The sequence below is a fragment of the Pipistrellus kuhlii genome, unplaced genomic scaffold (genome assembly GCF_014108245.1).
Source record: "Pipistrellus kuhlii isolate mPipKuh1 unplaced genomic scaffold, mPipKuh1.p scaffold_m20_p_44, whole genome shotgun sequence".
Taxonomy (NCBI): domain Eukaryota; kingdom Metazoa; phylum Chordata; class Mammalia; order Chiroptera; family Vespertilionidae; genus Pipistrellus; species Pipistrellus kuhlii.
In genome coordinates, this window is record NW_023425545.1 from 1,792,929 (window position 1) to 1,817,593 (window position 24,665).

General features: G+C 67.9%; 1 protein-coding gene across 1 annotated transcript in view; it reads right to left on the minus strand.

Moving 5' to 3' along the window:
* DNAH17 (dynein axonemal heavy chain 17) overlaps window positions 1–24,665 on the minus strand; it is a 63,553-nt gene that overhangs the window by 2,490 nt on the left and 36,398 nt on the right. Inside the window, exons 47-79 of the mRNA XM_036412406.2 lie at window positions 22,181–22,346; window positions 21,793–21,895; window positions 20,848–20,995; window positions 20,475–20,566; window positions 20,005–20,166; window positions 19,430–19,594; window positions 19,060–19,251; window positions 18,697–18,963; window positions 17,974–18,135; window positions 17,336–17,569; window positions 16,776–16,940; window positions 15,046–15,141; window positions 14,733–14,950; window positions 13,710–13,917; window positions 13,041–13,156; window positions 12,459–12,651; window positions 12,130–12,365; window positions 11,280–11,402; window positions 10,281–10,485; window positions 9,629–9,793; window positions 9,346–9,486; window positions 9,110–9,280; window positions 8,541–8,663; window positions 8,093–8,286; window positions 7,743–7,891; window positions 6,447–6,574; window positions 5,522–5,749; window positions 5,002–5,193; window positions 2,415–2,594; window positions 2,041–2,223; window positions 1,505–1,687; window positions 1,079–1,222; window positions 569–794 (exon numbers count right to left, since the gene is read on the minus strand). Of these exons, the coding sequence (XP_036268299.1) occupies window positions 569–794; window positions 1,079–1,222; window positions 1,505–1,687; window positions 2,041–2,223; window positions 2,415–2,594; window positions 5,002–5,193; window positions 5,522–5,749; window positions 6,447–6,574; window positions 7,743–7,891; window positions 8,093–8,286; window positions 8,541–8,663; window positions 9,110–9,280; window positions 9,346–9,486; window positions 9,629–9,793; window positions 10,281–10,485; window positions 11,280–11,402; window positions 12,130–12,365; window positions 12,459–12,651; window positions 13,041–13,156; window positions 13,710–13,917; window positions 14,733–14,950; window positions 15,046–15,141; window positions 16,776–16,940; window positions 17,336–17,569; window positions 17,974–18,135; window positions 18,697–18,963; window positions 19,060–19,251; window positions 19,430–19,594; window positions 20,005–20,166; window positions 20,475–20,566; window positions 20,848–20,995; window positions 21,793–21,895; window positions 22,181–22,346 (5,658 nt within the window). The remainder of the gene's footprint in view (window positions 1–568; window positions 795–1,078; window positions 1,223–1,504; window positions 1,688–2,040; window positions 2,224–2,414; window positions 2,595–5,001; window positions 5,194–5,521; window positions 5,750–6,446; window positions 6,575–7,742; window positions 7,892–8,092; window positions 8,287–8,540; window positions 8,664–9,109; window positions 9,281–9,345; window positions 9,487–9,628; window positions 9,794–10,280; window positions 10,486–11,279; window positions 11,403–12,129; window positions 12,366–12,458; window positions 12,652–13,040; window positions 13,157–13,709; window positions 13,918–14,732; window positions 14,951–15,045; window positions 15,142–16,775; window positions 16,941–17,335; window positions 17,570–17,973; window positions 18,136–18,696; window positions 18,964–19,059; window positions 19,252–19,429; window positions 19,595–20,004; window positions 20,167–20,474; window positions 20,567–20,847; window positions 20,996–21,792; window positions 21,896–22,180; window positions 22,347–24,665) is intronic.

Consider the following 24,665-nt stretch of genomic DNA (forward strand, 5'->3'; position numbering starts at 1 on the left):
CCCCACCCTCACGTCCCCGCCCCACATCCGCCTGGAACTGCTGCCTCCACCCGGGCTGCTGGTGTCTGCTCCCTGCTGAGTGCTGTTCTCTTCCCCACCTGTGACTCCAGAATAAACGTGGAGATGGCTGCTGAGCTGGTCTGTGGTGCTGTGGGAACGGCCCGGCCCTGGGAGGGGGTGTCACCGCAGAGTGGCTGGGCCTGGGGTGGCATAGGTCTCCTCCTACTGGGCATTCCTGGCTGCTTGGGCAGCCGGCGCCGGCTGCCAGGAGGTGGACAGCCAGGCCCCCTTCCCTTGAAACCTGTGCCCGGGCAGCAGTTGGGGGTGGGATGGACAGGGGCTCCGGACCCGCCCCTCACCTGTCAGATGCACTCGTCCCGGGCCCGGCTCCAGCCTGCCAGGGCTGAGCCCCCACCTGCGACAGGTGCTCCGGCCGAGGGCGAGCTGCCGGTGGGCTCTCGGCCTGTTCTCGTCCCTCAGGCCCTGCCCGAGCCCGTTCCGGGGCCCCCGTCCTGTCTCCGGTGCCCTCAGCGCGCACAGCCCCTGCTCGCGGGCGGCCCCCTCCTACCTTCCATGAAGAGCCCGTACACGAAGGAGCCCTCTCGTGGGGGGGCGGTCACGTCCTCGCGGTTCTTCTTGGTCACCTCCACCGAGAGGCACATCTTGTCCAGCGGCCACTCGTTCTTCCTGGCCATGGACTGCATGATGGCCGTGAGGAAGGACTGCGGGTTGAAGAAGCCGGCCAGCCACACGGTGGTGGGCAGGGCGAAGTCCGTGGTCCAGGCCTCCAGCTCCTGCGAGCGAGGGGGTCTCAGCCGCTCTGCCCGTGCCGCCCCGTCTCAGTGGGGTGGGGAGCAGGGCCGCGGAGGGAGCAGGGGGGGCCCGCGGAGGCTGGGGTGCTGTCACTGGAGCTTTCCGGAGGAAGGGCCTGTGGTCGGCGTCTGGGCATGGGCTCGCCCTCCAGGCCTGCTCTGAGGGAGGCCAGGTCAGGGGCCTGCAGGCCTCGGGGCACGCCCCTCGCAGCGCACTCCCGCGGGCTCCGGGCAGAGGGGTGCAGTGAGGCCGGGCCCAGCCTCACCCTGATGCGGAGCAGCAGGTCCATGTACCAGGCCGCCAGGCCCATCATGGACGGGTAGGCCCGGGCCATCCACGTTTCGGGGACGGTGTCGTAGAAGAGTGCCGTGGACAGGTCCTCCATGTCTGTCGTGATGGTCAGCTCCCCCTGGGGGACAGACAGGCGGGTGGGTGCTGGGGCCCAGGCTGGGCTACGCGGTGCGGCGCGGACCCGGCCAGTCACGGGCCTCCTCTCGCCAGGCGGAGAGCCCGCCCACGTGTGTCGTGGGAACGTGGTCTCCCACGGGGTGTGGGCCACCGGTCTGCAGAGCCAGCACAGGGGCCTGCTCTGGATGCCCACAGCTCCCACCAGGTGCCGTGGCCTGTGGGGGTGGTTTCTTTGCCGTGGAGGGGAGTCACCCGTGGGGGCCGCCTGGCCCACCGCCCTTACCTTCAGCCCCAGGTTGAGCTCCTTGAGCGAGCGGCGGATCTCGTTGGTGAGGATGTTCATGCGCTCGCACTCCTGGAAGGCCACCACCACGTAGGGCGTCTTCTCGGCCGCCTTCGCCATGATCTCCGCCATGTTGAACGTCTCCGGGATCTTCTCCAGGATCTCGTCCAGCACAGCCTTCACCTGGGAGCCAGCCACAGGGTCACTGCCCACCCCGCAACCCGCCGCCCCCCTTCCCACGTTCCCACGTTCCCACCCCTGCGTCGGGGAGCCAGGCACACGGCGTGGCCAGAGCAGAGCAGCACACGTGGCGAGGGAGGGCGTCACGGCCTGGTGGCAGGGCCTGTGGCTGTGGTCACGGAGCCTCTGGCCACCCTGCCCGGTACCTGCAGCCAGGCCCCTGCACCCACCCCGTGGGGGCCACCGAGGGGGTGTGTGTGTGTGGTTGCTGACTGGTTCTGAGGGGCTCTGCCAATGGGGGTGCATTTCCTGAGCCCAGGCTCCGGGCCCTGCCCTGCACTGCCACTGGCACCCACCTTCTCCTCGCGGGACACCCCGGTGCCGGCGCCCGTCTCCGCCTCTTTGGGCTGCATCTCCAGGACCGTGCGGAACAGCTTCTCCGAGGTGACGGTCAGGAAGCCGATCTCCGCGTTGGGGTGCAGGCCGTACAGGTAGGGGCTCTCGGGGGGCAGGTTCTCGTTGATGTATTCATGGTAACCCTGAGACGGGGTGGGGGTGGCTCAGCAAGGACCCTCTTACCAGAATGTTCTGCCCTCACCCTGCCCTCTGCGCACCCCCACTGCTGCCCTAGCCCCCCCCCCCAGGTACCTCCCTTTGTCCCCCCGCCCGCCGGCCCCCATCTGGTTCCCTCTCCTGGCTCAGTCCTGCCGCCCCCTGGGGAGCCCCTCACCTTGTAGTCCAGGTTGGGGGGGATCTGGAAGCCGGGGGCCAGCTGGATCTCGCCCTCCAGCATCTCGGCCCGGATGTACTCCACCAGGTAGGTCTTGCACAGCCGGCGGTCCCAGTCGTCCGTGATGTGGCCGCCGTACATGATCTCCCCGAACAGGTAGCGCAGGTCGTCCCAGGGCACCTGGGGGAGGCCGGCCGTGAGGGCTGCCCGCCCGCGTGGAGAGGCCGGCTTCCCGCTCCTCCCGTGGCCCTCGCTCGGCGTCCACAGAGCAGGGCGGTTTCGCTCTGCCCGGTGGGTGTAGACTCGTGGCCCCACGTGTCTGGCCACGGCGCCCGTCCCTCAGGCCCCACCCAGGTGCCGTCAGCGCATCCTGCCTGGGCTCCGTTCCCAGCAGCCTATGGGGCACAGCCAGCTCAGAGCCAGTGGCGCCTGCCCTCCCCTGGGCTCGGGGTGGACACGCTTGTCCTGCTGTCTGGGTCCTGCAGTCCAGCCATGGGGACGAGGGGCCTGCCTGCCAGCTGCCATCCCAGATGCTGCCATCTCAGCAGTGCCACCAGGAGCAGCGGGAGCTGGTGCCCAGTGCCCTCACCCCGTCTGATGGGCCGTTCCTAGCAGCCCCACGTGAAAAGCTCATTCCAAAGCATCAGCTTAGAAATGATTAAGGTTTTACATTCTTTTCTTCCTTTGTTTCAATCATTTGAAATCCAAGGTGCATGTCAGCTCCTTCTGGACCCGCTGGGCGCACTGCGCTGGGGGCTGGCGGCGTCACATGCCGGGCTGCGTGGGTAGGGACCTCAGGGCATCGCCCGCCACCCTGCCCACAGCACCAGCGTGTCTGAGCCCGGCTCCGGAGGGCGTCCGTGTAGGTAGCCATGCGTCCTGTCTGAAGCGGCTGCTGGCCACGCCGGGTTAGGTCAAGTCCCAGAACAAGAGCGGCTGGCCTTGGTCTCATTTGGCCTCTTGTGTCCGGGAACATCCCCTCATCTCCTGGCTGTGTCACCTTGGGCGTGTGCTGGCGGCAGCTTCCGCATTCCACGCATTTGCCCCTCCCTGGAGCCTGGGACAGTCCTTCCCTCTGGGCGAGGCGGTGACCCACACCTGCCATGGAATCCCAATGGAATTCCCCGCATGTGCATGCCTGTGGCCAGGCCTCCCTGGAGGCTTAGTGTGTCTGAGGACTGTGGAGGGACTGGGCCACGCTGTCATCAGCTCCGTCACTTGTCGGTGCCTCCCCGGAGCTTGGCCGGTGCCTGCCCTTGCCCCCTCCTCCCCCACCAGCCTGGCGTGCGGGCACCGCGGGTCCAGTCTGTGCAGGCGGGGGAGGGTCTGCGTGACAAGCAGGCACTTTCTCCCCCACGAGGGAGTGACAGCCAGGGAAACCTCCCGTCTCCCCTGCAGCGGATAGGCGTGCGCGTCCCCCAATCCCGTCTCAGGTCACGTGGCCGCCCTGGTCCCCCCCAGAATGTCTGTAGCCGTGGGGCCACCAAGTGGGGCTGCAGGAAGTGACCTCTGCCCGGGCCCTCCAGCCTTCGCCAGGGAACCAAGCAGCAAACAGCATTCTGGCTGGCTGGGCTGGCGGCCCTGTGGGGGCTGCCTGGGCCAGGGTGGGGGTCCTCTCCAGGGCCACAGGGGGGTCTGACATCACAGGTCATCAGAGGTCAGCCCTGGACAGGCAGCCCCGGGGAGCGGACCCGTGCTCACCTGCCCCTGCCCTCACCTGAGGCTCCCGCCCCTACCCCTCTCCGGCCTCCTCTCCCTCTCTCTCCCCTTCCCTTCCGCCTCCTGCCGCCTGCACAGCTTCTCACAATGGGCACCTCCCGCCTTTCCTCATTTCCTCAGGAGCCCCTAATGCTTGGAGGCCTGGGGGTCAGCCAGCGCCAGGCAGAGCTGGACTTCACCCCAGGTCCCTGGCACCAGCACCCTGCTGACGATGCTGGCTCTGCCCGCCCCCATCGCCCCCTGCCCGCAGCAGAGCACTGCTCCTGCTGGAGCGAGTGAGGAGGGGACGGCCCTGCCTCCAGGGCCCGGATGGCAGGTGCAGGGTGAGCGCCAGGCCTCCCGGGAGCGGCCAAGCGAGGTGGGTGGTGGCCGGGCCATGGGGGTCTCTACACAGGCCACTGGGCTGCTCCTGGGGGACAGGCCACTCCCTGCCAGCTCCGTCCCCCCTGGGGTCACGCCTCAGGCCACGTGGGGCTCCAGGTCTGCAGACGGGCCTGCTGGGCCTGCGGGCCAGGCCGTTCCAGAGGCGTCTGGCTTTGTTTTGCTCATCTGTGCCTGTGTCCGACTACACACTCGGTTCCAGTAGGAACGCCAGGAAGCGCCCCTCCCTCCCGCTCCTCCTGGGCTCCGGCTCCATCCTGCCCACGCCGGCTCAGGCTGCCCAAAGGGGCGGGTTTCTGGGGGGATCCCTACTTGGGTGCCGGACACCTGGCCCCATGGAGCGTGACCGCAAGCAGAGGCTGACACCTGCGGGCGGCGGCCGAGGACCGGCCGGTCATTGCCTCAGTGGACGGGCTGGCGGCGACCCTGGAGCCAGGTCCGCCCAGCTGTGCCTCCGACCCAGAAGAGCCGCCGCCAGGCCCCTTACCTTGGCGTTGGCCTCCAGGTAGTTGTACAGCACGTTGATGGAGATGGTGAGGTCCCCGTTGTTAAAGGGGTACGACCGGTTCCAGCCCTGGGCCCCGAACTTGCGCCTCTCCGCCACCACGGCGTGGAAGTAGCAGAGGGCAAACAGGATGCACTTGAACTCCATCTCCTTGGTGCACATCTCCAGGGTGTCCTGCAGGTGGTGCACCCGCCGTGTCAGGGTGCCCTTTTAGGAATACGGTGACTGCAGTGCGGGGTGTGTATGAGCGTGTCTCTGTGTGTGCGTGCACGTGTGCTTGTGGAGGAGCGTGTGCGAGTACATGCGTGCAGGAGTGCACGAGCATGCGCACACGTGTGTTCATACATGCGTGGATGCATGTGTTGCTGGTGGTGTGGGTGGAGAGCAGCAGGGGGAGCATCCTCAGAGCTCACGTCTGGCCCCTGCACCCAGTGACCACGTGCTCGGGCCCCAGGCGGCGGGCGTGGCCGGGCCGGGCTGGCGCGGGCACGGGGAAGCCCACCTGGGTGAAGAGGTCCAGGGCCTTGTGCAGGTTGGCGTGCATGCCCGTGGGCGGCTCGTTGGTGATCTTGATGGCGTTCTCCAGGATGCCCTGGGGGATGATGTGGGACTCGGGGCTGGGGGCGGGCTCGGCGCTGATGAACACGCGGTAGTCCTCGTGGCTGCCCACGCTGTAGCGCTCCAGCTTCTTGTCCAGGGTGCTCAGCCAGCGGGCCACCAGGTGGATGTTCTGCGGCCCAGACCCGGGTTAGCGCCCACATACCCTCCCTGCCTGGGGCCCACGAGGACAGGCCGCCGGGCCGGGCCCCGGAGCACCGGCCCTCGAACTGTGGGCTGCTGGCTTGGTTAGGGTCAAGGGCACGCACCTCGGTTGCAGGCTCGGCCCCCAGCCTGGTCGGGGCGTGAACCGGAGGCAGCCGGCCGATGTCTCTCGCTCTCCATCGAGGTTTCTCTCTCTGTCTCTCCCCCTCCCTCCCACTCTCTCTAAAAGTCAATGGACAAAACATCCTCGGCCGACGATGAACAACAGGGGAAGTGACCAGGCCAGGTCCGAGGGTGGAGTCAGCCTCTCTGGGGTCCGTGGGAGCCGGGCAACCGGGGGGGCAGTGGGATGGCGGAATGAGGGGCTGGGAGGCTGCAGGGCCCAGGACGGGGGGAGGGGGCGGCCTGCCGGGCTCGGGGGTGTGAGCTGGGGTTCACCCAGGACGTGACGTGCAGCCTCCCAGGCGGGAAGGCACTTTGTCACTCGTGTTTCGTGTTCTGAGTAGGATCTCCTTCGGGGTCCCAGCCTCCTGTCTCCCTCGCCACTGAGGGCCCACGCTGCCCCCTGGCCAGGCAGAGCTGAACTCGGTGTGGGTGCCTCCTGCTGCCTGTGACCGTGAACCCCACGACCCGCTGTCTCTCAGGCCCCGGGAGGCGGCCCGCACCTGCAGAATGACCCAGTGGCCCCTCTCCGCGGCCACGTCCAGGGTGTCCTCGGCCACCACCTCCTGGCCCTGCCCCAGCGACACGTTGTGCAGCTTCCCGTTGTCGAGGGTGAACCCCAGCTTCTTCCCTGAAGGAGAGATGGGAGAGACTCGGGGGGCTCTCTGGGACCCACGGCCAGGAGCTCTGCCTGCTCCCCACTCGTCTTTATCACCGTAAACTCAGGTCACGCAAAGTTACCATTTGACACGGCACCTTAATGTGTGCGACTCCAACACGTGCACTGCTCTGTGCACCCTCTGGTTCCAGAACATTCTCATCAGCCCAGGAGCAAAGCTCCTGTTAGACAGTCACTCCCCTCCCCACCCCTGCAGCCCCGCCCCCCTCTGCGTGGATGTGTCGGAGAACAGGAGCCACGCGATAGGGGCCTCTGGCTGCTCCCGCCAGCACCGTGCCCCAGGGTCACGTGGGGAGATGCCGGCTCCCCTCCCCATTCGGGCCGAGCAGTCACCCTGTGAGCACCACCCCGCCATCTGCTTCGCCCGGGGGGCAGCCACGGGGGAGGGAGTGAGCGCCTGTGCAGAGCGCTCGTCTCAACACTGACTCCGTTCCTTCGGGGTCTGTGCCTGGTGTGGAGTTGCTGGGCCACGGGTAGGCCTGTGGGCCACATGTAGGCCTGTGGGCCACATGTAGTCTGTGGGCCACATGTCGGTCTGTATGTTACATGTAGTTCTGTGGGTCACGTGTAGTTCTGTGGGCCACATGTAGGTCTGAATGTTATGTGTAGTTCTGTGGGTCACATGTAGTTCTGTGGGTCACATGTAGGCCTGTGGGCACATGTAGGTCTGTATGTTATGTGTAGTTCTGTGGGTCACGTGTAGTTCTGTGGGTCACGTGTAGGTCTGTGGGTCACATGTAGTTCTGTGGGTCACGTGTAGTTCTGTGGGTCACATGTAGTTCTGTGGGCCACATGTAGTTCTGTGGGTCACGTGTAGGCCTGTGGGCCACGTGTAGTTCTGTGGGTCACATGTAGGCCTGTGGGCCACATGTAGGTCTGTATGTTATTGTAGTTCTGTGGGTCACGTGTAGTTCTGTGGGCCACGTGTAGTTCTGTGGGCCACGGGTAGGCCTGTGGCCACGGGTAGTTCTGTGTGCGTCTCCCTGAGGGACCGCACACTGCCTCCACGGCAGCCCCACGGTCTCACATTCCGGCGCTGCCGTCCGTGTTTCTGACGCGGAATAACCCTCCGGCGGTGGCAGGGTCGCCCACTGGTTTCCTCCGTGCCTCGGCGACTCACCCAGGGTCTCCACGTCCTTGAGGGGGTCGACGCCCGGGGAGAGGATGAAGAAGATGGGGGTGGAGGGGCTGCTCTCCTCGTAGGACTTGGAGAACTCGATGCTGCGGCCCTCCACGAACTTGCTGCCCATCTTCTCCTCCACGAAGTTCCTGCGGGGTGGCAGCGGCAGCAGCTCAAGGCAAGGCGCCCGCGGCCCTCAGGCGGGGTGGTGGGCTCCCCCCCGGCTGTGTCCGCTCTGGGCGCCCTGGCTCCCTCGCCCCAGAAATGGCAGGCCCACGGGGAGAGCGGGGAGAGGCCCAGGGTCCCGCCCGCCCGCCCGCCACCTCGCAGACCCGCCGACGGGCGCTCACCGGACGGCGTAGGTCATGCGGTCGGGCCGCATGCAGCGCACCATGCACAGCTTCTGCAGCGAGGACTTGTTCTTCCACTCCTTGGGGAAGATCTCCTTCTCGGGTGCCTCTGACTCCACCAGCTTCTTCCAGCGCTTGGCCGAGCCCTCGATGTCGTTGTCCAGGTTCTTGAACTCGTCCATGTCTGAGAGGGCCTGCGGACAGACGGCCCTGCTCCGTCCCCGCGCCCGCCCACCCGCCTGCTTCTCAGCGGGCTCTGGACGAGGGGCTCCCGTCTCACCTCGGGTGGGGCCTGAGTGGCTCCCAGGGCCTCAGGGTCTGAGGATGAGGAGGGGCCTGGAAACCGGGGGCGGGACACACCCAGGCCGCCGGGGCCAGGCTGGCGGTGTGCGGGGCCACGGGCAGGGGCCAGGGAACACCGAGCACCGTGCTCATGTCCATGTCTCACCTTGATGCCGCCCCAGCCCTGGTTCTGCAGGAAGTCCACGGGCGACACCAGCCCGGCCTTGAACGGGAACCGCAGGAGGAAGTCCAGCTCCACCGCGTTCAGCTCCTTCTTCATGGACAGGACCTGCGGGCGGGCGGGCTCCGCTCAGTGCCACGGGCGGGCCCCGCTCGGCTGCCACGGGCGGGAGGCGTGAGGAGCCATGCTGCCCTGCCCCTCGGGTCAGAGAACTTGGTCTTCACCGTGTTTTAATCTTTATTTATAAACCTATTTTCATTGGTTTCAGAGAGGCAGGAAGAGGGCGGGCTCGAGCCTGCACCGGGGCTGTGCCCCGACCTGGAAGGGACCTGTGATCTGGTTCGTAGCGGGGCTTCACCACTGAGCCAGCAGCCTTTTAATTGTGGTGAAACAACGGCTGGCTATTTTGTACCTACAACCTGGTAATGGATTTATTTTTACATTCTAAAAAAAAAAAAAAAATCAGATAAAGGACAGAACAAGAGTAACCGGTGAAAACGCCCAGACCCGCCTCCTCGCCCCGAAGGGACCCCGCCGCCCGCGCCGCGCCGCACCTGGAAGGTGACCTGGGCCAGGAAGATGAGCTTGTCGCGCTCGAAGAGCCCGCGGGCCGTGTACACGTAGACGGAGTAGGTGATCTCGTCCGTCAGGTTCACCACGCGCTGGCGCACCTCGTCGGCGGGCGTCGTCCGCTGGATGGCCTTCTCGAAGACCACGTTGAAGGCCTGGGGAGGGGGAGCCGTGAGCTCTCCGCCCGCCCGCGCCGCCCGGGCGCCGGGCCCCGCCGCACCTTGAGGGAGAACTGGTAGATGGGGTTGATCTTGTTGAGGTCGTTGAGGATGAAGTAGAGCAGGGACGCCCGCTCCGCCGCCGGCCGGTAGTTCTCGCGCGCCTCGTTGATCTTCACCTCGGTGATTTTGGCCTCTTGCACCTGAAGCCAGACGGGGGGCCCGGGTGAGCTCGTGGGGGGACGGCGCGGTGCAGGGGGCCCTGCCCGGAGCCCCGGCTCCCTCGGGAGCCGTCCTGGGGGCTCCCGGCCGACGGCGGGGTGCTGCCCGGCCGGCCCGGCTCACCTTCTCCTCGATCTCGCTGGCCGTGTGCTTGGTGGTCTCCAGGTTCTCCACCAGCGCCGTGTCCCCCAGGAAGTTGCCCGAGGCAGCGGACAGGCGGGCCAGCAGCGAGTCCTCCAGCTCCTTGAGGACGATCTTGAACTCGTTCTGGGACTTGGTGAGGTTCGCCTGCGGGAGGGCAGGGCCGGGCAGGGAAGGAGCCGTGGGCATGGTCCCACCGCCCCGCCCAGCCCTGGGCTCCGAGGCAAGGCCAGGGCCATGCAAGCCGGGACCCGGGGCTGGGACGAGAGAAAGGGAGGGTGCTGAACAGAAGCCGGGGGCAGGGAGCCCCGAGCAGTGCGGCGCCCACTGGGCGCTGCGGCTGCGGGTCATTGGCCGCCATGTGAGACCGTGGGAGCCGTGGGAGCCGGGGCCTGGGTCCCCTCTGAGCCCTGTGTGGGGCCAGCGCAGCATCAGGGCGTGGCGGGCACACGGGCAGGCGGCCAGGCCAGGCCCGCGGGGCAGCGGTGGCACTGTCAGCGTGGGGCACCCCTGTGACTGTCTTTGATGGAGTTACAGGAGCAGCAGCCGGGAGAGGGGGGGTGTGGGGCGGTCCCATAGCCAGGGAGCCTCGTCCCTCCAGCCGCCCGGCCGCCCGTGCCCGACGCCGCTGTACCTTCAGCTGCTCCAGGTCCGGGCGCTCCTTGGCCACCACGGCGGCCAGCAGCTGGTCCTCCAGGCCGTCGCGGGTGACCAGGAAGTTGATGAGGGTGCACTGGGCCTGCATCTCGGGCTTGTAGTGCGGGTTGAAGTACTTGGTGTGCAGGATGAGGCGGAACTGCGGGTGGTACTCCACCTCCTTGTCGCCGATCTTGATGTACCTGGGGCCGGCGGGCGGGGTCAGGGGCTCCCGGGGGTGGTGCCTCCCTAGCCCGGCGGCCAACCCCACCTGGCTGCCGCCCGGTCCCGCCGCGGGGCCCCGGGACTGACTGCGCCTTCCCCGCGCGGCCTCCCGTCCTCCCCGCTCTGTCCCCGGTGGTTGTTCTGATCGTCTCGGCGGCGTTCACGCAACAGGTCAGACCCCCGAGCGGAGCCCATGGCCCTGGCGTCGGGGGGACACCCGCGTCCCGCCTGGAGCTGGCGCCTTTGGGGAGCTCCGGGGCCGCTTCTCGTGGGCTCCCAGCTCGGCTCCCAGCTCTGGTGAGCTGACACTGGGGGCCTCGTGCCTGCCCTGGGCGGCGGCACCCCTCCAGGCCCTCACGGAGGCCGGGCCCGAGGGGCGGGCTTCCTCTGGGCCGCAGAAACGGTCCAGGAGCAGGTGGGGCGGCGGCCACGTGACACGGGATGTACTCAGCGCCCAAAGAACTGGACTCGTGGCCATGTTCACGTGACCGTCCGGACCGAACCTCACCTGAACTTCTAAAGTCAAGTAGGTTCCGGATTCGCAAAACGCATGGGAACGGGGCACACGTGGCTGTGAGGCCCCTCTTCCCCCCCCCCCGCAGGCTGCTGTGGGCAAAATGGGTTTGCTCCCAACTCCCCTCAGAGCAGGGAGCCCCCACGCCTGGCAGTTTTGGGGGAACCCTTGCTGCCGGCCTGGGGTCCCCTGCACTGTTCTCCGCACACAGAGGGCTCACGGGGGTCAGGCGGCGGGGGGGCGGCCCCCCAAACTTACTTTCCCTTTTTAATCGTGTTCCTGCCGAGGAGCGGGTCCAGCACGGGGTCCACGGTCTCGCCGATGTTCTCGATGAGCAGGGTGTCCCCCGCGGAGATGGCCTGCTCGATGATGTCCAGGTAGCTGCGGGCACAGCCGGCCGAGTGCGGGCCGGGATGGCACCGGCCCGGAGGCACCAGGTGCGGCCAAGGAGCCGGCAGCACAGCCGTACCGTCCTCCCCTCACCCCGGGGGAAACGGGGCCGCTGGCCTGTGGGCCGTGGACCTCCGCGGCCACGGGCCATCCCGCCCCAGAGGAGACAGCAGCTGCGGCCGAGCCCAGGAGCCGCCGGTAACGGGAGGGGTGGGTGGGTGAGTGGGGCTGGAGCCCCGAGTTTCAGTCTTTGCTTTGGGGCTGTGCCCAGGGCCGGACGTTAAAGAAATCTGCCCGGGGGCCAGTGTTCATGCTCGCAGACCAGGCTGCAGGTTAATAAGCACCAAGGGCCTAGGTGGGCCCGCCCGCCCCATCCCTCACGTGGGTGCAGCGGACTCCCCCCCCCCGAGCGGCGGGCACCCCTTCTGGCCCAGCGGACCCCCCCCCCGAGCGGCGGACTCCCCTTTCCCTGCCCCCCCCCCGGAGCAGCGGGCACCCCTCTGGCCCAGGCAGACTCCCCCCCCCCCCCGGAGCAGCGGGCACCCCTCTGGCCCAGGGGGACTCCCCTTTCCTTCCCCCCAGCCCCCGGAGCGGCGGGCACCTCTTCTGGCCCAGGGGGACTCCCCTTTCCCTGCCCGCCCCCCCCGGAGCAGCGGGCACCCCTCTGGCCCAGGGGGACTCCCCTTTCCTTCCCCCCAGCCCCCGGAGCGGCGGGCACCTCTTCTGGCCCAGGCGGATGGCCTTGAGCTCGCTGCCGAACTTGTTCTTGATCCACTTGATGCCCTGCAGCTGGGCGTCCACGATGAGGGGCCAGCGCTCCGTGTTGCACAGGATGGTGGCGTTCTCCGTGGACATGCGGTCGCTGGGCAGCCCCTGGTTGTTCCACGTGGCCACGTCTGCGTCGTCCGTCAGCAGGCTCAGGGGGTCCAGGCCCTCCGTGATGGGGATGGGCACCTGCCGGGGGGAGGGGCGGCTTCGTCTCGGGGTCGGCGGGCGGCGGGGGCTGCCTGCCCTGTGGGCACCCCGGGTTCCCGCGCGCGGACCCACCTTCAGCTTGTTGATGTAGGGCACCCAGAACTTCTCCATCAGCTCGGTGCGGTACTTCTTGGTGAAGTAGCCCACGTAGGAGACGAAGGCCGAGATGAGCAGCACGTCCCCGCACAGCGTGATGCCCTGCGACCGGAAGTTCTGCACCGACTCCGCCCAGCGCACGTTCTCCGAGGCCAGGCCGCCCACCAGCCTGCGCACCGGGCCGGGGTCAGGGGTGCCAGGCCGGGGTCAGGGGGTGCCGGGCCGGGGTCAGGGGGTGCCGGGCCAGGGTCAGGGGGTGCCGGGCCGGGGTTAGGAGGGAGCGTGTCTGGGGAACGCCGTCCGCAGGAGAGGAGTGAGGCAGGGCACCCCCCCCCCCGCCCCCATGCGCGACCCCCTGCCTCACGCATCTGTGCCTGGCTCAGCGTTTCGGGGGACAATGCTTTGGGGGTGCTGGGGGGTAAGTGCTTCAGGGGAGCACACCAGTGCCCCGGCCTCCCCACGTGCAGGGGCCGCCCCTGGACACCCCGGCCCACGCTCTGGCCGGTGGGGCGCTGCGGCTCCCCCTCCAGGGAACAGGGCTGGGTTGGGGAGAGGTACCTGTTGGCCAGCGAGATGACCCTGTTGGTGGCGTCGGCCTCCTGCTGGCACTTGATCTTCTCAGCCGTGGCTTTCTCAAACGCCGATGTCAGGTTGCTCAGATTGGCGTTGAGTTCCTGGGGGAGAGCGGGAGGCCCCAACGTGGGCGAAGGGGGGGCCCCGGGGTGGGCGGAGGGGGGGCTCCGAGGGGGGCGGAGGGGTAGGGGGGCCCCGGGGTGGGCGGAGGGGGGGGCCCGGGGTGGGGGGAGGGGGGGCCCCCGGGGTGGGCGGAGTGAGGGCCCCAACGTGGGCGGAGGGGGGCCCCGGGGTGGGCGGAGGGGGGGCCCCCGGGGTGGGCGGAGTGAGGGCCCCAACGTGGGCAAAGGGGGGGCCCCGGGGTGGGCGGAGGGGGGGCCCCGGGGTGGGCGGAGGGGGCGCCCCCGGGGTGGGTGGAGGGGGAGCCCCGGGGGGCGGAGGGAGGGCCCCGGGGTGGGCGGAGGGAGGGCCCCGGGGGGGCGGAGGGGTAGGGAGGGCCCCGGGGTGGGCGGAGGGGGAGTCCGGGGGGGGGGGCGGAGTGGGGGCCCCGGGGGGGGGGCGGAGGGGTAGGGAGGGCCCCGGGGTGGGCGGAAGGGGGGCCCCGGGGGGGCGGAGGTGGGGCCCGGGGTGGGCGGAATGGGCATGGGCACTCACGGCGATCTTGTTCTTGATCCTCGACAGCTTGTCCTGGGCCTCAGCCAGCTCGGCGTTGGCCTCCTCCAGCGCCTGCCGCTTGGGCGCCACGTCGCAGTACACCTCATAGAAGCGCACGATATTGATGCACCAGGAGCACAGCCCCGCGGCCGCCGTGGACTTGGAGCGGATGAACTCGGGGTCGAAGGTCGGGTTGCCCTGGTAGGGCCTGGAGAGGGAGGGAGCACTGGCCTGGGCTCCGCGTTGTGGCCCCCGCTGCCTCCCCCTGCGCCCCGCTGACACAGGGTTACAGGGAGAGCCGAGTTAAAAACATTTTTGTAGCCCTGGCCAGTGTGGTTCAGTGGATAGAGCGTCTGCCTGTGGACTGAAGGGTCCCAGGTTAGATTCCGGCGTAGGACACATGCCTGGGTTTCAGGCTGATCCCCAGTAGGGGGCGTGCAGGAGGCAGCCAACCAATGATTCTCTCTCATCATTGATGTTCCTCTCTCTCTTCCTCTCCCTTCCTCTCTAAAATAAATTTTAAATAAAAATATATTTAAAAAACCTTTTTTGTGTGTATCTTAATGGTTACTGGAAGGACGTGTGAGCTGCAGGGTGCTGGCCTCCGGCGTAAGCTTCCCAGTGGGAGGGGCCTAGGGCAGTGGTTTGGGGTGCTGTCACACCACTGGCCTGGCCTGGGGTCACCAGGGTCCTGTGGTGGCTCCTCAGCCAGGGCCCAGCGGACCCAGGGCCTCCCAGCAGCCACATGAGACATGACGGGGCCTGGGGTGCTCACAGGTGGAGGCCTTGTGAGGGCTGCCGCATGGGATGATGGGTAAGACCGGGAGGCCCCCTGCACCCCTCCAATGACCCCCCCCCACCAGCAGCACTGCCAGCGGCGGAGTGTGTCCATCCTGACAGGGCAGCCAGTGTGCCCAGGCTGCCCCTGGCCCTGCAGCCCGGGCCCGGCCGTCCCTGGCGAGCGGGAGGAGTCCCGGGGGACGGGGCTCCCACAGGCCCAGGGCCGCGCCCCAGGAGACTCACTTGAAGGCCTTGAGGCAGGCCTCGGGGATGTGCTCCTTGTCGAACTTCTTGAGGGCGTCCAGGAAGGCGTCCACCTTGCCCATCATGATCTTGGCCGCCTTCCAGCTCTTGTCCTTGGGGATCTTGCCCCCGGGCGCCGTCAGGATCATCACGGCGGCCGTGACGTTGACCACGGCGTCTGGCGGGGACCCGAAGGACTTCAGCTCCGTCAGGTTGTTCTGCAAGCGGCAGGCATGGCAGGCCTGATGCTGACCACGGCCACGGCCCTCCGCCTGCCCCCCCAGCCGGGCCCCGCCCCTCCCCCTCCTCTCACCTTGTTCAGCGTGTCCAGAGCCTCCTGCGCGGCCAGCAGGGCCGGCTCCGCCTTGGCCAGGTCCGTCTCACACGCCTTCTGCTTCTCGGTGACGTTCTGGAAGGGAGTGGAGAGGAAAGGGCGGCGTGGGGGGCTGCTGGGCGGTGTGGGGAGCTGCTGGGTGGTGTGCGGGGCTGGCTGGACGGCGTGGGGGGCTGGCTGGGCAGCATGGGGGGCTGGCTGGGCGGCGTGGGGGGCTGCTGGGTGGCGTGGGGGGCTGCTGGGCGGCGTGGGGGGCTGGCTGGGCGGTGTGGGGAGCTGCTGGGTGGTGTGCGGGGCTGGCTGGGCAGTGTGGGGGGCTGCTGGGCGGCATGGGGGGCTGGCTGGACAGCGTGGGGGGCTGCTGGGCGGTGTGCGGGGTGCCAGGGCCGGAGCGGTCACCGTATGGGCCCGGCCTGCTCCTCCGGCCTCCGTGGTCCTGGCCCCTCAGTGCTAAGGCCTCGGCGAGCCTGCCAGGCAGACGCGGGCTCGGGACAGAGCCATTCTGCCATGGGCTCCGGCTCCCTGGCCGTGAGGGAACCTGGGGCCAGCAGACCCTCTGGAGGGAGCCTTCATGTGTCCGGGAACACGTCAGAGGTTCGGCGCATTCTCCCTCCGGAGAGGAAGAGTGTTCCGTCTGCACGCATCATTCATTCCTTCTCACCTGTACTCATTCATTCACACACACACACTCTCATTCACGTGTACATCATTTATCTTTGAGTCAGAGTCCCTCAGAGCGTGAGGCGCAGGCAGTCCCGCGGATGCTGTGTCTGCCCATAAGAAACAGCGCACGCACCAGGCCAGCCTGGCTGAGTGGCTGAGCACCGACCTATGAACCAGGATGGCTCAGTTCAGGTCCCCGTCAGGGCACATGCCCAGGTTGTGGGCTCCATCTCGTGTGAGAGCTGTAAGGAGGCAGCCGATCAATGACTCTCATTGATTTTCCATCGCGCTCTCTCCCCCCCTTCCTCTCTGCAACCAATAAAATATATTAAAAAAATAAAGAACGGCATCAGCCGGGGAAGAGACATGGTGGGGAGATGGAGGAACAGGCAGCCCCCCACGCCGCCCAGCCAGGGCATGGAGAGTAGCAGCGTGTCACTGCGAGGTCTGCCCTGACCAGCCCTGACCCAACCCTAACGCTAACCTTATCCCTAACCCTAACCCTGCCCTAGGCAGAGCCATAAACCCAAACCCCAACCCTAACCCTAGCACAAACCCTATCCCTAACTCTAACCCTGGCCCTAGCACTAACCCTAACCCAATCCTGGGCAGAGCCATAACCCTAACCCTAAACCTAACCCTATCCCTAACTAACCCAAAAACTAACCAAACACCAGCTGGGACTCAGGGACCCCCCCTTAACTCAAACCCTCGTGCAGACACGTGACGATGACAGAACCAGCTGGGACGGGAGACGAGAAACCAAACCAGCAGTGACAAGGATGCCAGCACCCCCGTACCCCACCCCCCTGCACGGGGCCTGGGGCTCCAGGCACAGCCTCCCTGACCTGCCCATGCACAGGGACCCCGGCCTGGGGCCAGGCTCCTGAGGGGCTGCGCTGTGGCCTCGAGTGGCGTGGCCTCAGGAGCGCATTGCTCTTCAGCGCCGTCCTCCGCTGAGCCCGGGGGGAGGGGTCCTGCCGCACCGGCCCCACGCTGCCTTTGCGGGGACCTCGCAGGGAGGCCTGCCGCCGGCCGCCACCCACCTTGTTGATGACCTCCACCTTGATCTCCTCCTCATCGGCGATGGCCTTCTCCTTGCTGACCTTCTCCGTCTCCACACCCACCACGTGGATCAGCTTGTCCGCGTTCTCGTTCTTCTGCACCAGCTCGGCCTCCTGGATGGCCAGCTTGGCCTTCAGGTCGTCCACCTGGGAAGGAGGAGGCACAGGGACGCAGCTCAGACGCAGGCCGCCCTCCGCGCCTTTTCTTTTCATTTCAATGCGCCTTTTCGGCATCTCAGAGGCACGCATTTTATTGAGCACCGACTGCGTACACAGGGTCACAAGTGCACGCTACGTTCCCGCCGCTCGGGTTCGACAGTCCAGGTGGGTGGGAGTCTGGAGAGGCGGGGGCCCCGGTGAGAGGAAGCCGGAAGCCGGGGACGGAGCCCGCCCTGGGGAGCAGGCATGCCGGGTGTGCCGGGCAAGAACAGCAAGTGAGGGGGTGGGGGAGCCCCCCTCCTGTCCATTCCTACCACAGGGGCCGCGCTGTCCCGGGGCTGGGCCGCCCGCCCGGTCCCCGCTGGCCCCCGCCCCCCGCGGACCTGCGAGGCCGTGCTCTGCAGCTTCATGAGCCCGTTCTCCAGCCGCTCGATCTTGGCCACCAGCTCGGCCCGCTTCTTGGCCAGCAGGTTCTGGTAGAGCTTGATCTGCTCCAGGAAGGTCTTGGGCGTGGTGTAGTTGTAGCGCCGCTCCATGGCCAGGTACACCTTGGACATGTCGTTGACCGTCGTGTGCACGTAGGCCATGAACAGGCTGATGGAGGCCTTGACCTCCGGCTGCGGGCGAGACGCCGTCACCCGGGCCCGCCGGGCACGCCCCCGGCCTGTGCCCGCGCCACCCACGGCAGACACTGGCCCTACCGGCCGCTCTGCGGGGCCGTGCGGGTGGCCCGGCCGTGTCCACCTCCTGGGCTGCCCGGTGGGCATGGCCACGCGGGCCGGGGCCCTGACAGAGGCCATGGGAGATGCGGGACCCGGAGCCCACCAACAGCAGCCCCCTCCCCTTGGTGTACGATTTTGTTCCCTGTGAACTTTTCAGCATTTATGCTGATTTTCAAAAAAGTCGCGTTAAAATGACCGGGTCGCAGAGGTTTCTGGTGCCCTTTAGGTGCTGTGCCCAAGGCGAGCGCCTCGCCTGCCTCACCCTAAGCCGGGCCCCGGAGGCGGAGGCACCGACTCACCAAAATGCCCTCCGTCTCCTCCAGGAAGCGGGCGCTGACCGACACCAGGGCGTCCTCCGGCCACTCATGGAACCAGTCGATGGCCGTGCAGTTGACCACGGCGGGGAACTTCCTGGCCCGGACCCGCAGGACGGAGCCCACGGGGGAGAAGCACAGGATCACCTGCGGGCGGGGCCGCCGGAGGCTCAGCTCCGAGGCCGGGGCGGCCCTCCCGCCTCCGGGCTGCACGGGGGGCCCTGCCGAGGTCACGGCCCCCCAGCGGTGCCGGGGAGCAGGGCCCCCTCAAGAGACGCTCACAAAGGCGGACGGGAAAGTGTGGACGAGGGGCCGGCTGTGAAGGGGTGGCCACGCTGGGAGGGCCACACTCCTTTAGCCCAAGGGCTGTGGCTGTGCCCCAGATAAGCGGGGACCCCCGGGGACCCCAGCCTGAGAACGTTGTCTCAGGGGAGCCTGGCTAGGTCAGCCCACTTCCCCTAAGCAGGTGGCCGAAGGGCCAGGTGTACTGAACTACTAAAACCTGCTCCGTGTGTGTATGTGTGTGTGTTACACGTGTCTGGGCCACGAGATGCCTCTAACAGCCCTCTCCCATCCCCCAGGCAGCCCCTTCTGCTCTGTCCCGGGAGGGAATGGCCGCCCCGCACACAGACCAACATCCGGAGCCCCCAGGCCCGGCCTCGGAGCCGGAGCCGGAGCCGGAGCCGGAGCCGGAGCCGAGCAGCGCACCTTGAGCTGCCGGCGGACCTTCTCGATGAAGAACTTCCAGCACTGCTCGCGGGTGTCGGTCAGGCCGAGCGACTTGACCTGCGGCCGCATGGACGAGATGATGTTCTCCACTTCGTCGTCGGCGAACAGCCCCGGGACCTCGCCCGAGGCCAGCAGGTCGTTGATGAGCACCAGGAACTGCTCCTCGGCCACCTGCGAGTCCGTCATCAGGAACACGGAGGGCACGTTCTTCACCGCCGCCTTGATGTACTGGGCGCTCAGGTCCACCTGCGTGGGGGCGGGGGCGGGGGGGGGCCGACAGGCTCAGACCCAGCGGACCCCGGGCCTCAGAGCCCCGCGGGAGTCCCCGCCGCCCCCGCGCACCTTGAGGTCTGGGATGCCGTAGCCCTTCTTGAGGGTGATCTGGAAGACGTCCAGCGAGCTGATGTAGGCCGCCAGGCGCGAGAGGCTCTGCTTGCCGCTGCCGCCCACGCCCACCAGCAGCGCGTTCCCCCGCGGCGACTCCAGGATGCGGTTGATCCGGCAGATGTGCGCCACCGCGGCCTCAAACAGCACCTGCGGGGGACGGGGGGCAGGCACCCTCAGCCCCTCGCCCCGCGGGGACCCGCCCTCCAATCACAGAACCTCCTCCGTGACCCTCCGCCCCCGCCCCCACCCCCGCCTCCGGGCTCTCCAGGAACGGCCCGGCCCCGGGACGCCGGCAAGGTGTCCGTCCTCGGCTAGCCCGGCTCACCAGGTTCATGACCGCGTTGACCTCGTTGTAGCTGTCCAGCACGTCCACCAGCAGCTTGTTCAGCTTGGCCATGTCCGTCACGGGCAGGTACTTGGGGTCGCCGATCCCTTGAGCAAAGTGGCTGAAGATATTCGGTTTGGCAAACAGCAGCTCATCGCCGAGTTCCTGCGGGTGAGAGTCACGGCGCTCCTGTCGTTTGCCTCCCCGGACATGTCATGGGCATGCCATGGACACGCCACAGACACGTCATGGGCATGTCATGGACAGGCTACAGGCACACCACGGGCAAGCCGTGGGCACGGCAGCCGGGGCCCAGGGGCCCACACGTGTTTCAGGTACCCTGCGGACAGCTGGGAGGAGTTCCCGTGGGAAATGGGGACAAGCTGGTCCCCCAGGGCCCCAGGCCCCCAGCAGAGCAGCTGGGCCCAGACGGGCCTTTCTCCTCCCCGAGGGAGGTCCTCCTACGTCTTCCCGCTCAGACGCACCCCAGTGTGCGGGCCGCCTCGTGGGACCCCGAGTGGCCCTCCCTGCCCCCCGGGGCGTCCGGGCTCCTGAGGGACAGCGGCAGGACTCACGTCGAAGAACTTCTTGGTGGACGCGATGGTGACGCGGCGCAGCGCCTCCTGGTCCTTCCCGTCCACCATCTTGTCGCCGTACACGCGCTCGGCCTCGTGCAGCCAGAGGCGGACCAGGTCCAGCGGCGTCTTCAGGATCTCGGTGGTGGAGAACAAGAGGCCCTGCCCCGCCCCCCGGAGGCCGGCGTGATGACGGGGACCGACCCCGGGGCCGCCCCTCAGCAGCTGGGGCCACGCCTCCCGGGGCCACGGAAGCCACCATTGCCACGGCCGTGCACGCCCTGGGCTAGAGGGCGTGCCGGTGGCCGGAGAGGCGTGGAGGGGGTTGCTCACAAGACCCAGGGCTCCCTCCTCCAGCGGGGGGACAGTGAGAAGGGGCCGGAGCGGCCTCCGGGGGAAGCGCATCGGGAGCCTCAGGCCGCGGGCACCGGCCTGGGCTTTGCCGGGGGGCCGCAGGCGCAGGGCGGTACCTGGAAGATGTTGGAGAGGTCCCTGAGGTTGAAGGTGTAGTGGAACTTGATGGCCGTGGGGAGGAACGTGGCCGAGACCTTCTGGTGCAGGGCTGTGGGAGGAGGACACCGTCCCGGCACTCGCTGCGGCTCAGGAAGGGCAGGCCCGGGGAGTGTTCCCAAAGCCGATGCCCGGAGCCGTGCACGTCATTCTGTACCCTGACACCCCCCCCCCCCCCACACACACACACCCAGCAATGGGATTGCACGGCGTCTCCCGTGGAAACGGCGTCCTTTAAGACATCCATCGGAAAGTCTACACGAGACATTCATTCCCCAGGAGGACAGAGCAGCCCCAGCCCCATCAAAGCGGCGGGGAAGGCGGCCGGCTTACCCAGCGCCGAGGCCACCAGCTGCCCGCTCATCCGCTGCACCACCATGGGGGCCGAGCGATAGATGAGGTGCTGGGACAGGATCGTGTTGTAGATGGTGGTGAGGGCCTCCTGGCCGGGGAAGCTCACGGCGAACACGCAGAAGTGGCGCTGCCCGGACAGCCACGCCCGCGTCAGGCAGCCTCAGGGCCTGCGCTGGCCGCCCCGGGGGAGGAGTCTGTCCGCGCCGCCCGGGTCTTGTGGCCAGAATGTCATGTGTGTACGTGTGTGCGCGCGCGTGTGTGTGCGCGCGCGTGTGTGTGCGCGCGTGTGTCCCATTAAATATCGGTCATATCGGAAACAACCAAATGCCCTTCCCGCTCTCAAGAAAAATGTTGGTGAAGCCCGGCCAGTGTGGCTCAATGGTTGAGCATCAACCTATACACCAGGAGGTCAAAGTTCGATCCCCGTCAGGGCACGTGCTGGGGTGGCTCGATCCCCAGTGCCGGGCGTGCAGGAGGCAGCAGATCCGTGATTCTCTCTCATCATTGATTCCTCTCTCTTCCCCTTCCTCTCTGAAATCAATACAAATATATATATTTGTATTTGTATTTTTTTATTTTTTTTTAAGAAAAGAAAAATGTTGGCGGAGGCAAGAGCATCTCAGAGCCCAGGCCTGGCTTCGCCCAGGACCCACTGCCCCGGGCCCGGAGAGGGTGCTGTGGGTGCAGGCACAGTGGGTCCTGGGCGGGTGGAGGACTGTGCTCGCTGGTCATCTTAACTACGACGGGACCGGGCACCCAGAGCTTCCCTCCTGGACCTGCCAGTCCCGGGGGCCCAGCCTAGCCGGCCTCTGACACCCCCCCCCCGAATGCCCAAAGGGGTCAGCCCCTGTCCCGGTGCCCCCAGCAGGCTCTGTTCTCTGCCCACGGCCCTGGCCGGGCGCCTGCGGACTGAGGGGCGCCCACCTGGAGCCGGGGGTCGATGGTGAAGGAGCCGGAGGTGGGGTTCATGCAGGCCACGTACTGGCAGTTGTGGATGTCCTTCAGCGTCAGCTTCTGCCGGTCATACCTGCGGGGACCGCATTGGGGTCCTGCTCCCGGACCCCCACCACCCACTCTCAGCCCCCATCACACCCCACCCCACCCCCCCTCTGCCACCCCACCCCCAGCCCCCGCCCCCCACCCCACCCTCTGCTCCCCCCGCTCCCCCCAGCCCACATCACACCCCACCCCACCCCACCCTCTGCCACCCCGCCCCCAGCCCCGCCCCCACCCCACCCTCTGCTCCCCCCGCTCCCCCCAGCCCACACCACACCCCACCCCACCCTCTGCCACCCCTGCGCCGCGGCCGCACCAGTGCCCGTGGTCCATGTGCTGGCGGATGAGCGTGTGCGGGGCCACGGTGCCGTACTTGTCCACCTCGGGCATGTTCATGTCGTCGATGAAGTAGATGAGCTTCTTGGTGCCGGGCGGCGCGTAGTTGCGGCCCGACTTCTTCTCCAGTGGCTTCTCCAGCACCCCTGGGGGGGCACCCAGTGAGGCCCAGAGCGGCGCTCTCCCGGGAAGGGGGCGTGGGGGTGTCGTCGGGGAGGAAGGGCGGCAGGAGCCTGTGCCCTCAGCCTGTGCCCGCAGCCTGTGCCTCAGCCTGTGCCTCAGCCTGTGCCTCAGCCTGTGCCTCAGCCTGTGCTCCGCAGCCTGTGCCCTCAGCCTGTGCCTCAGCCTGTGCCGCAGCCTGTGCCTCAGCCTGTGCTCCGCAGCCTGTGCCTCAGCCTGTGCCTCAGCCTGTGCCCGCAGCCTGTGCCCTCAGCCTGTGCCTCAGCCTGTGCTCTGCAGCCTGTGCCCTCAGCCTGTGCCCTCAGCCTGTGCCCTCAGCCTGTGCCCTCAGCCTGTGCCTCAGCCTGTGCTCCGCAGCCTGTGCCCTCAGCCTGTGCCCTCAGCCTGTGCCCGCAGCCTGTGCCCGCAGCCTGTGCTCCGCAGCCTGTGCCCTCAGCCTGTGCCCGCAGCCTGTGCCCGCAGCCTGTGCCCTCAGCCTGTGCCCTCAGCCTGTGCCTCAGCCTGTGCCGCAGCCTGTGCCTCAGCCTGTGCCCTCAGCCTGTGCCTCAGCCTGTGCCTCAGCCTGTGCCCTCAGCCTGTGCCTCAGCCTGTGCCTCAGCCTGTGCCCTCAGCCTGTGCCCTCAGCCTGTGCCTCAGCCTGTGCCGCAGCCTGTGCCTCAGCCTGTGCCTCAGCCTGTGCCCTCAGCCTGTGCCTCAGTCTGTGCCTCAGCCTGTGCCTCAGCCTGTGCCCTCAGCCTGTGCCCTCAGCCTGTGCCTCAGTCTGTGCCCTCAGCCTGTGCCTCAGCCTGTGCTCCCCAGCCTGTGCCCTCAGCCTGTGCTCCGCAGCCTGTGCCTCAGCCTGTGCCCTCAGCCTGTGCCTCAGCCTGTGCTCCGCAGCCTGTGCCCCGCAGCCTGTGCCCGCAGCCTGTGCCCTCAGCCTGTGCTCCCCAGCCTGTGCCCTCAGCCTGTGCTCCGCAGCCTGTGCCCACAGCCCGTGCCCGCAGCCTGTGCCCTCAGCCTGTGCCCGCAGCCTGTGCCCTCAGCCTGTGCCCTCAGCCTGTGCTACGCAGCCTGTGCCCGCAGCCTGTGCCACAGCCTGTGCCCTCAGCCTGTGCTCCGCAGCCTGTGCCCGCAGCCTGTGCCCGCAGCCTGTGCTCCGCAGCCTGTGCCTCAGCCTGTGCCCTCAGCCTGTGCCCGCAGCCTGTGCCTCAGCCTGTGCCCTCAGCCTGTGCCTCAGCCTGTGCCCTCAGCCTGTGCCTCAGCCTGTGCCCTCAGCCTGTGCCCTCAGCCTGTGCCTCAGCCTGTGCTACGCAGCCTGTGCCCTCAGCCTGTGCCCTCAGCCTGTGCTACGCAGCCTGTGCCCTCAGCCTGTGCCCGCAGCCTGTGCTACGCAGCCTGTGCCCTCAGCCTGTACCCTCAGCCTGTGCTACGCAGCCTGTGCCCTCAGCCTGTGCTCCGCAGCCTGTGCCCGCAGCCTGTGCCCGCAGCCTGTGCTCCGCAGCCTGTGCCTCAGCCTGTGCCCTCAGCCTGTGCCCGCAGCCTGTGCCTCAGCCTGTGCCCGCAGCCTGTGCCTCAGCCTGTGCCCTCAGCCTGTGCCTCAGCCTGTGCCCTCAGCCTGTGCCCTCAGCCTGTGCCTCAGCCTGTGCTACGCAGCCTGTGCCCTCAGCCTGTGCCCGCAGCCTGTGCTACGCAGCCTGTGCCCTCAGCCTGTACCCTCAGCCTGTGCTACGCAGCCTGTGCCCTCAGCCTGTGCTCCGCAGCCTGTGCCACAGCCTGTGCCCTCAGCCTGTGCCCGCAGCCTGTGCCTCAGCCTGTGCCTCAGCCTGTGCCCTCAGCCTGTGCCCGCAGCCTGTGCTACGCAGCCTGTGCCCTCAGCCTGTGCCCGCAGCCTGTGCCGCAGCCTGTGCCTGCAGCCTGTGCCACAGCCTGTGCCCTCAGCCTGTGCCCGCAGCCTGTGCTACGCAGCCTGTGCCTCAGCCTGTGCCCTCAGCCTGTGCCCGCAGCCTGTGCCGCAGCCTGTGCCCCCGCAGCCAGTGGTGACGACCCCATGGGACCCGCCGGGAGCTGGGAAGGGCCTGGCCGGCCGTCCCTCTGTGGGTGCGGCCAGCGGGTGTGGGTGGGGAACCAAGAAGCAACTGCAAGTCCCTGGGAGGAACGGGCGGACAGCGTGTGGCTGTGTGCGCAGCGGGGTTATGAGGACCCACGCCGCTCCCCTTCCTAACTGTCCCGTCCCCCCATCTCCCCCTGTCCCCGGCCTCCACCTGGCCCCCCATTCTCCCCTCCTAGTCCTCCCTGTCCCCCCAGCC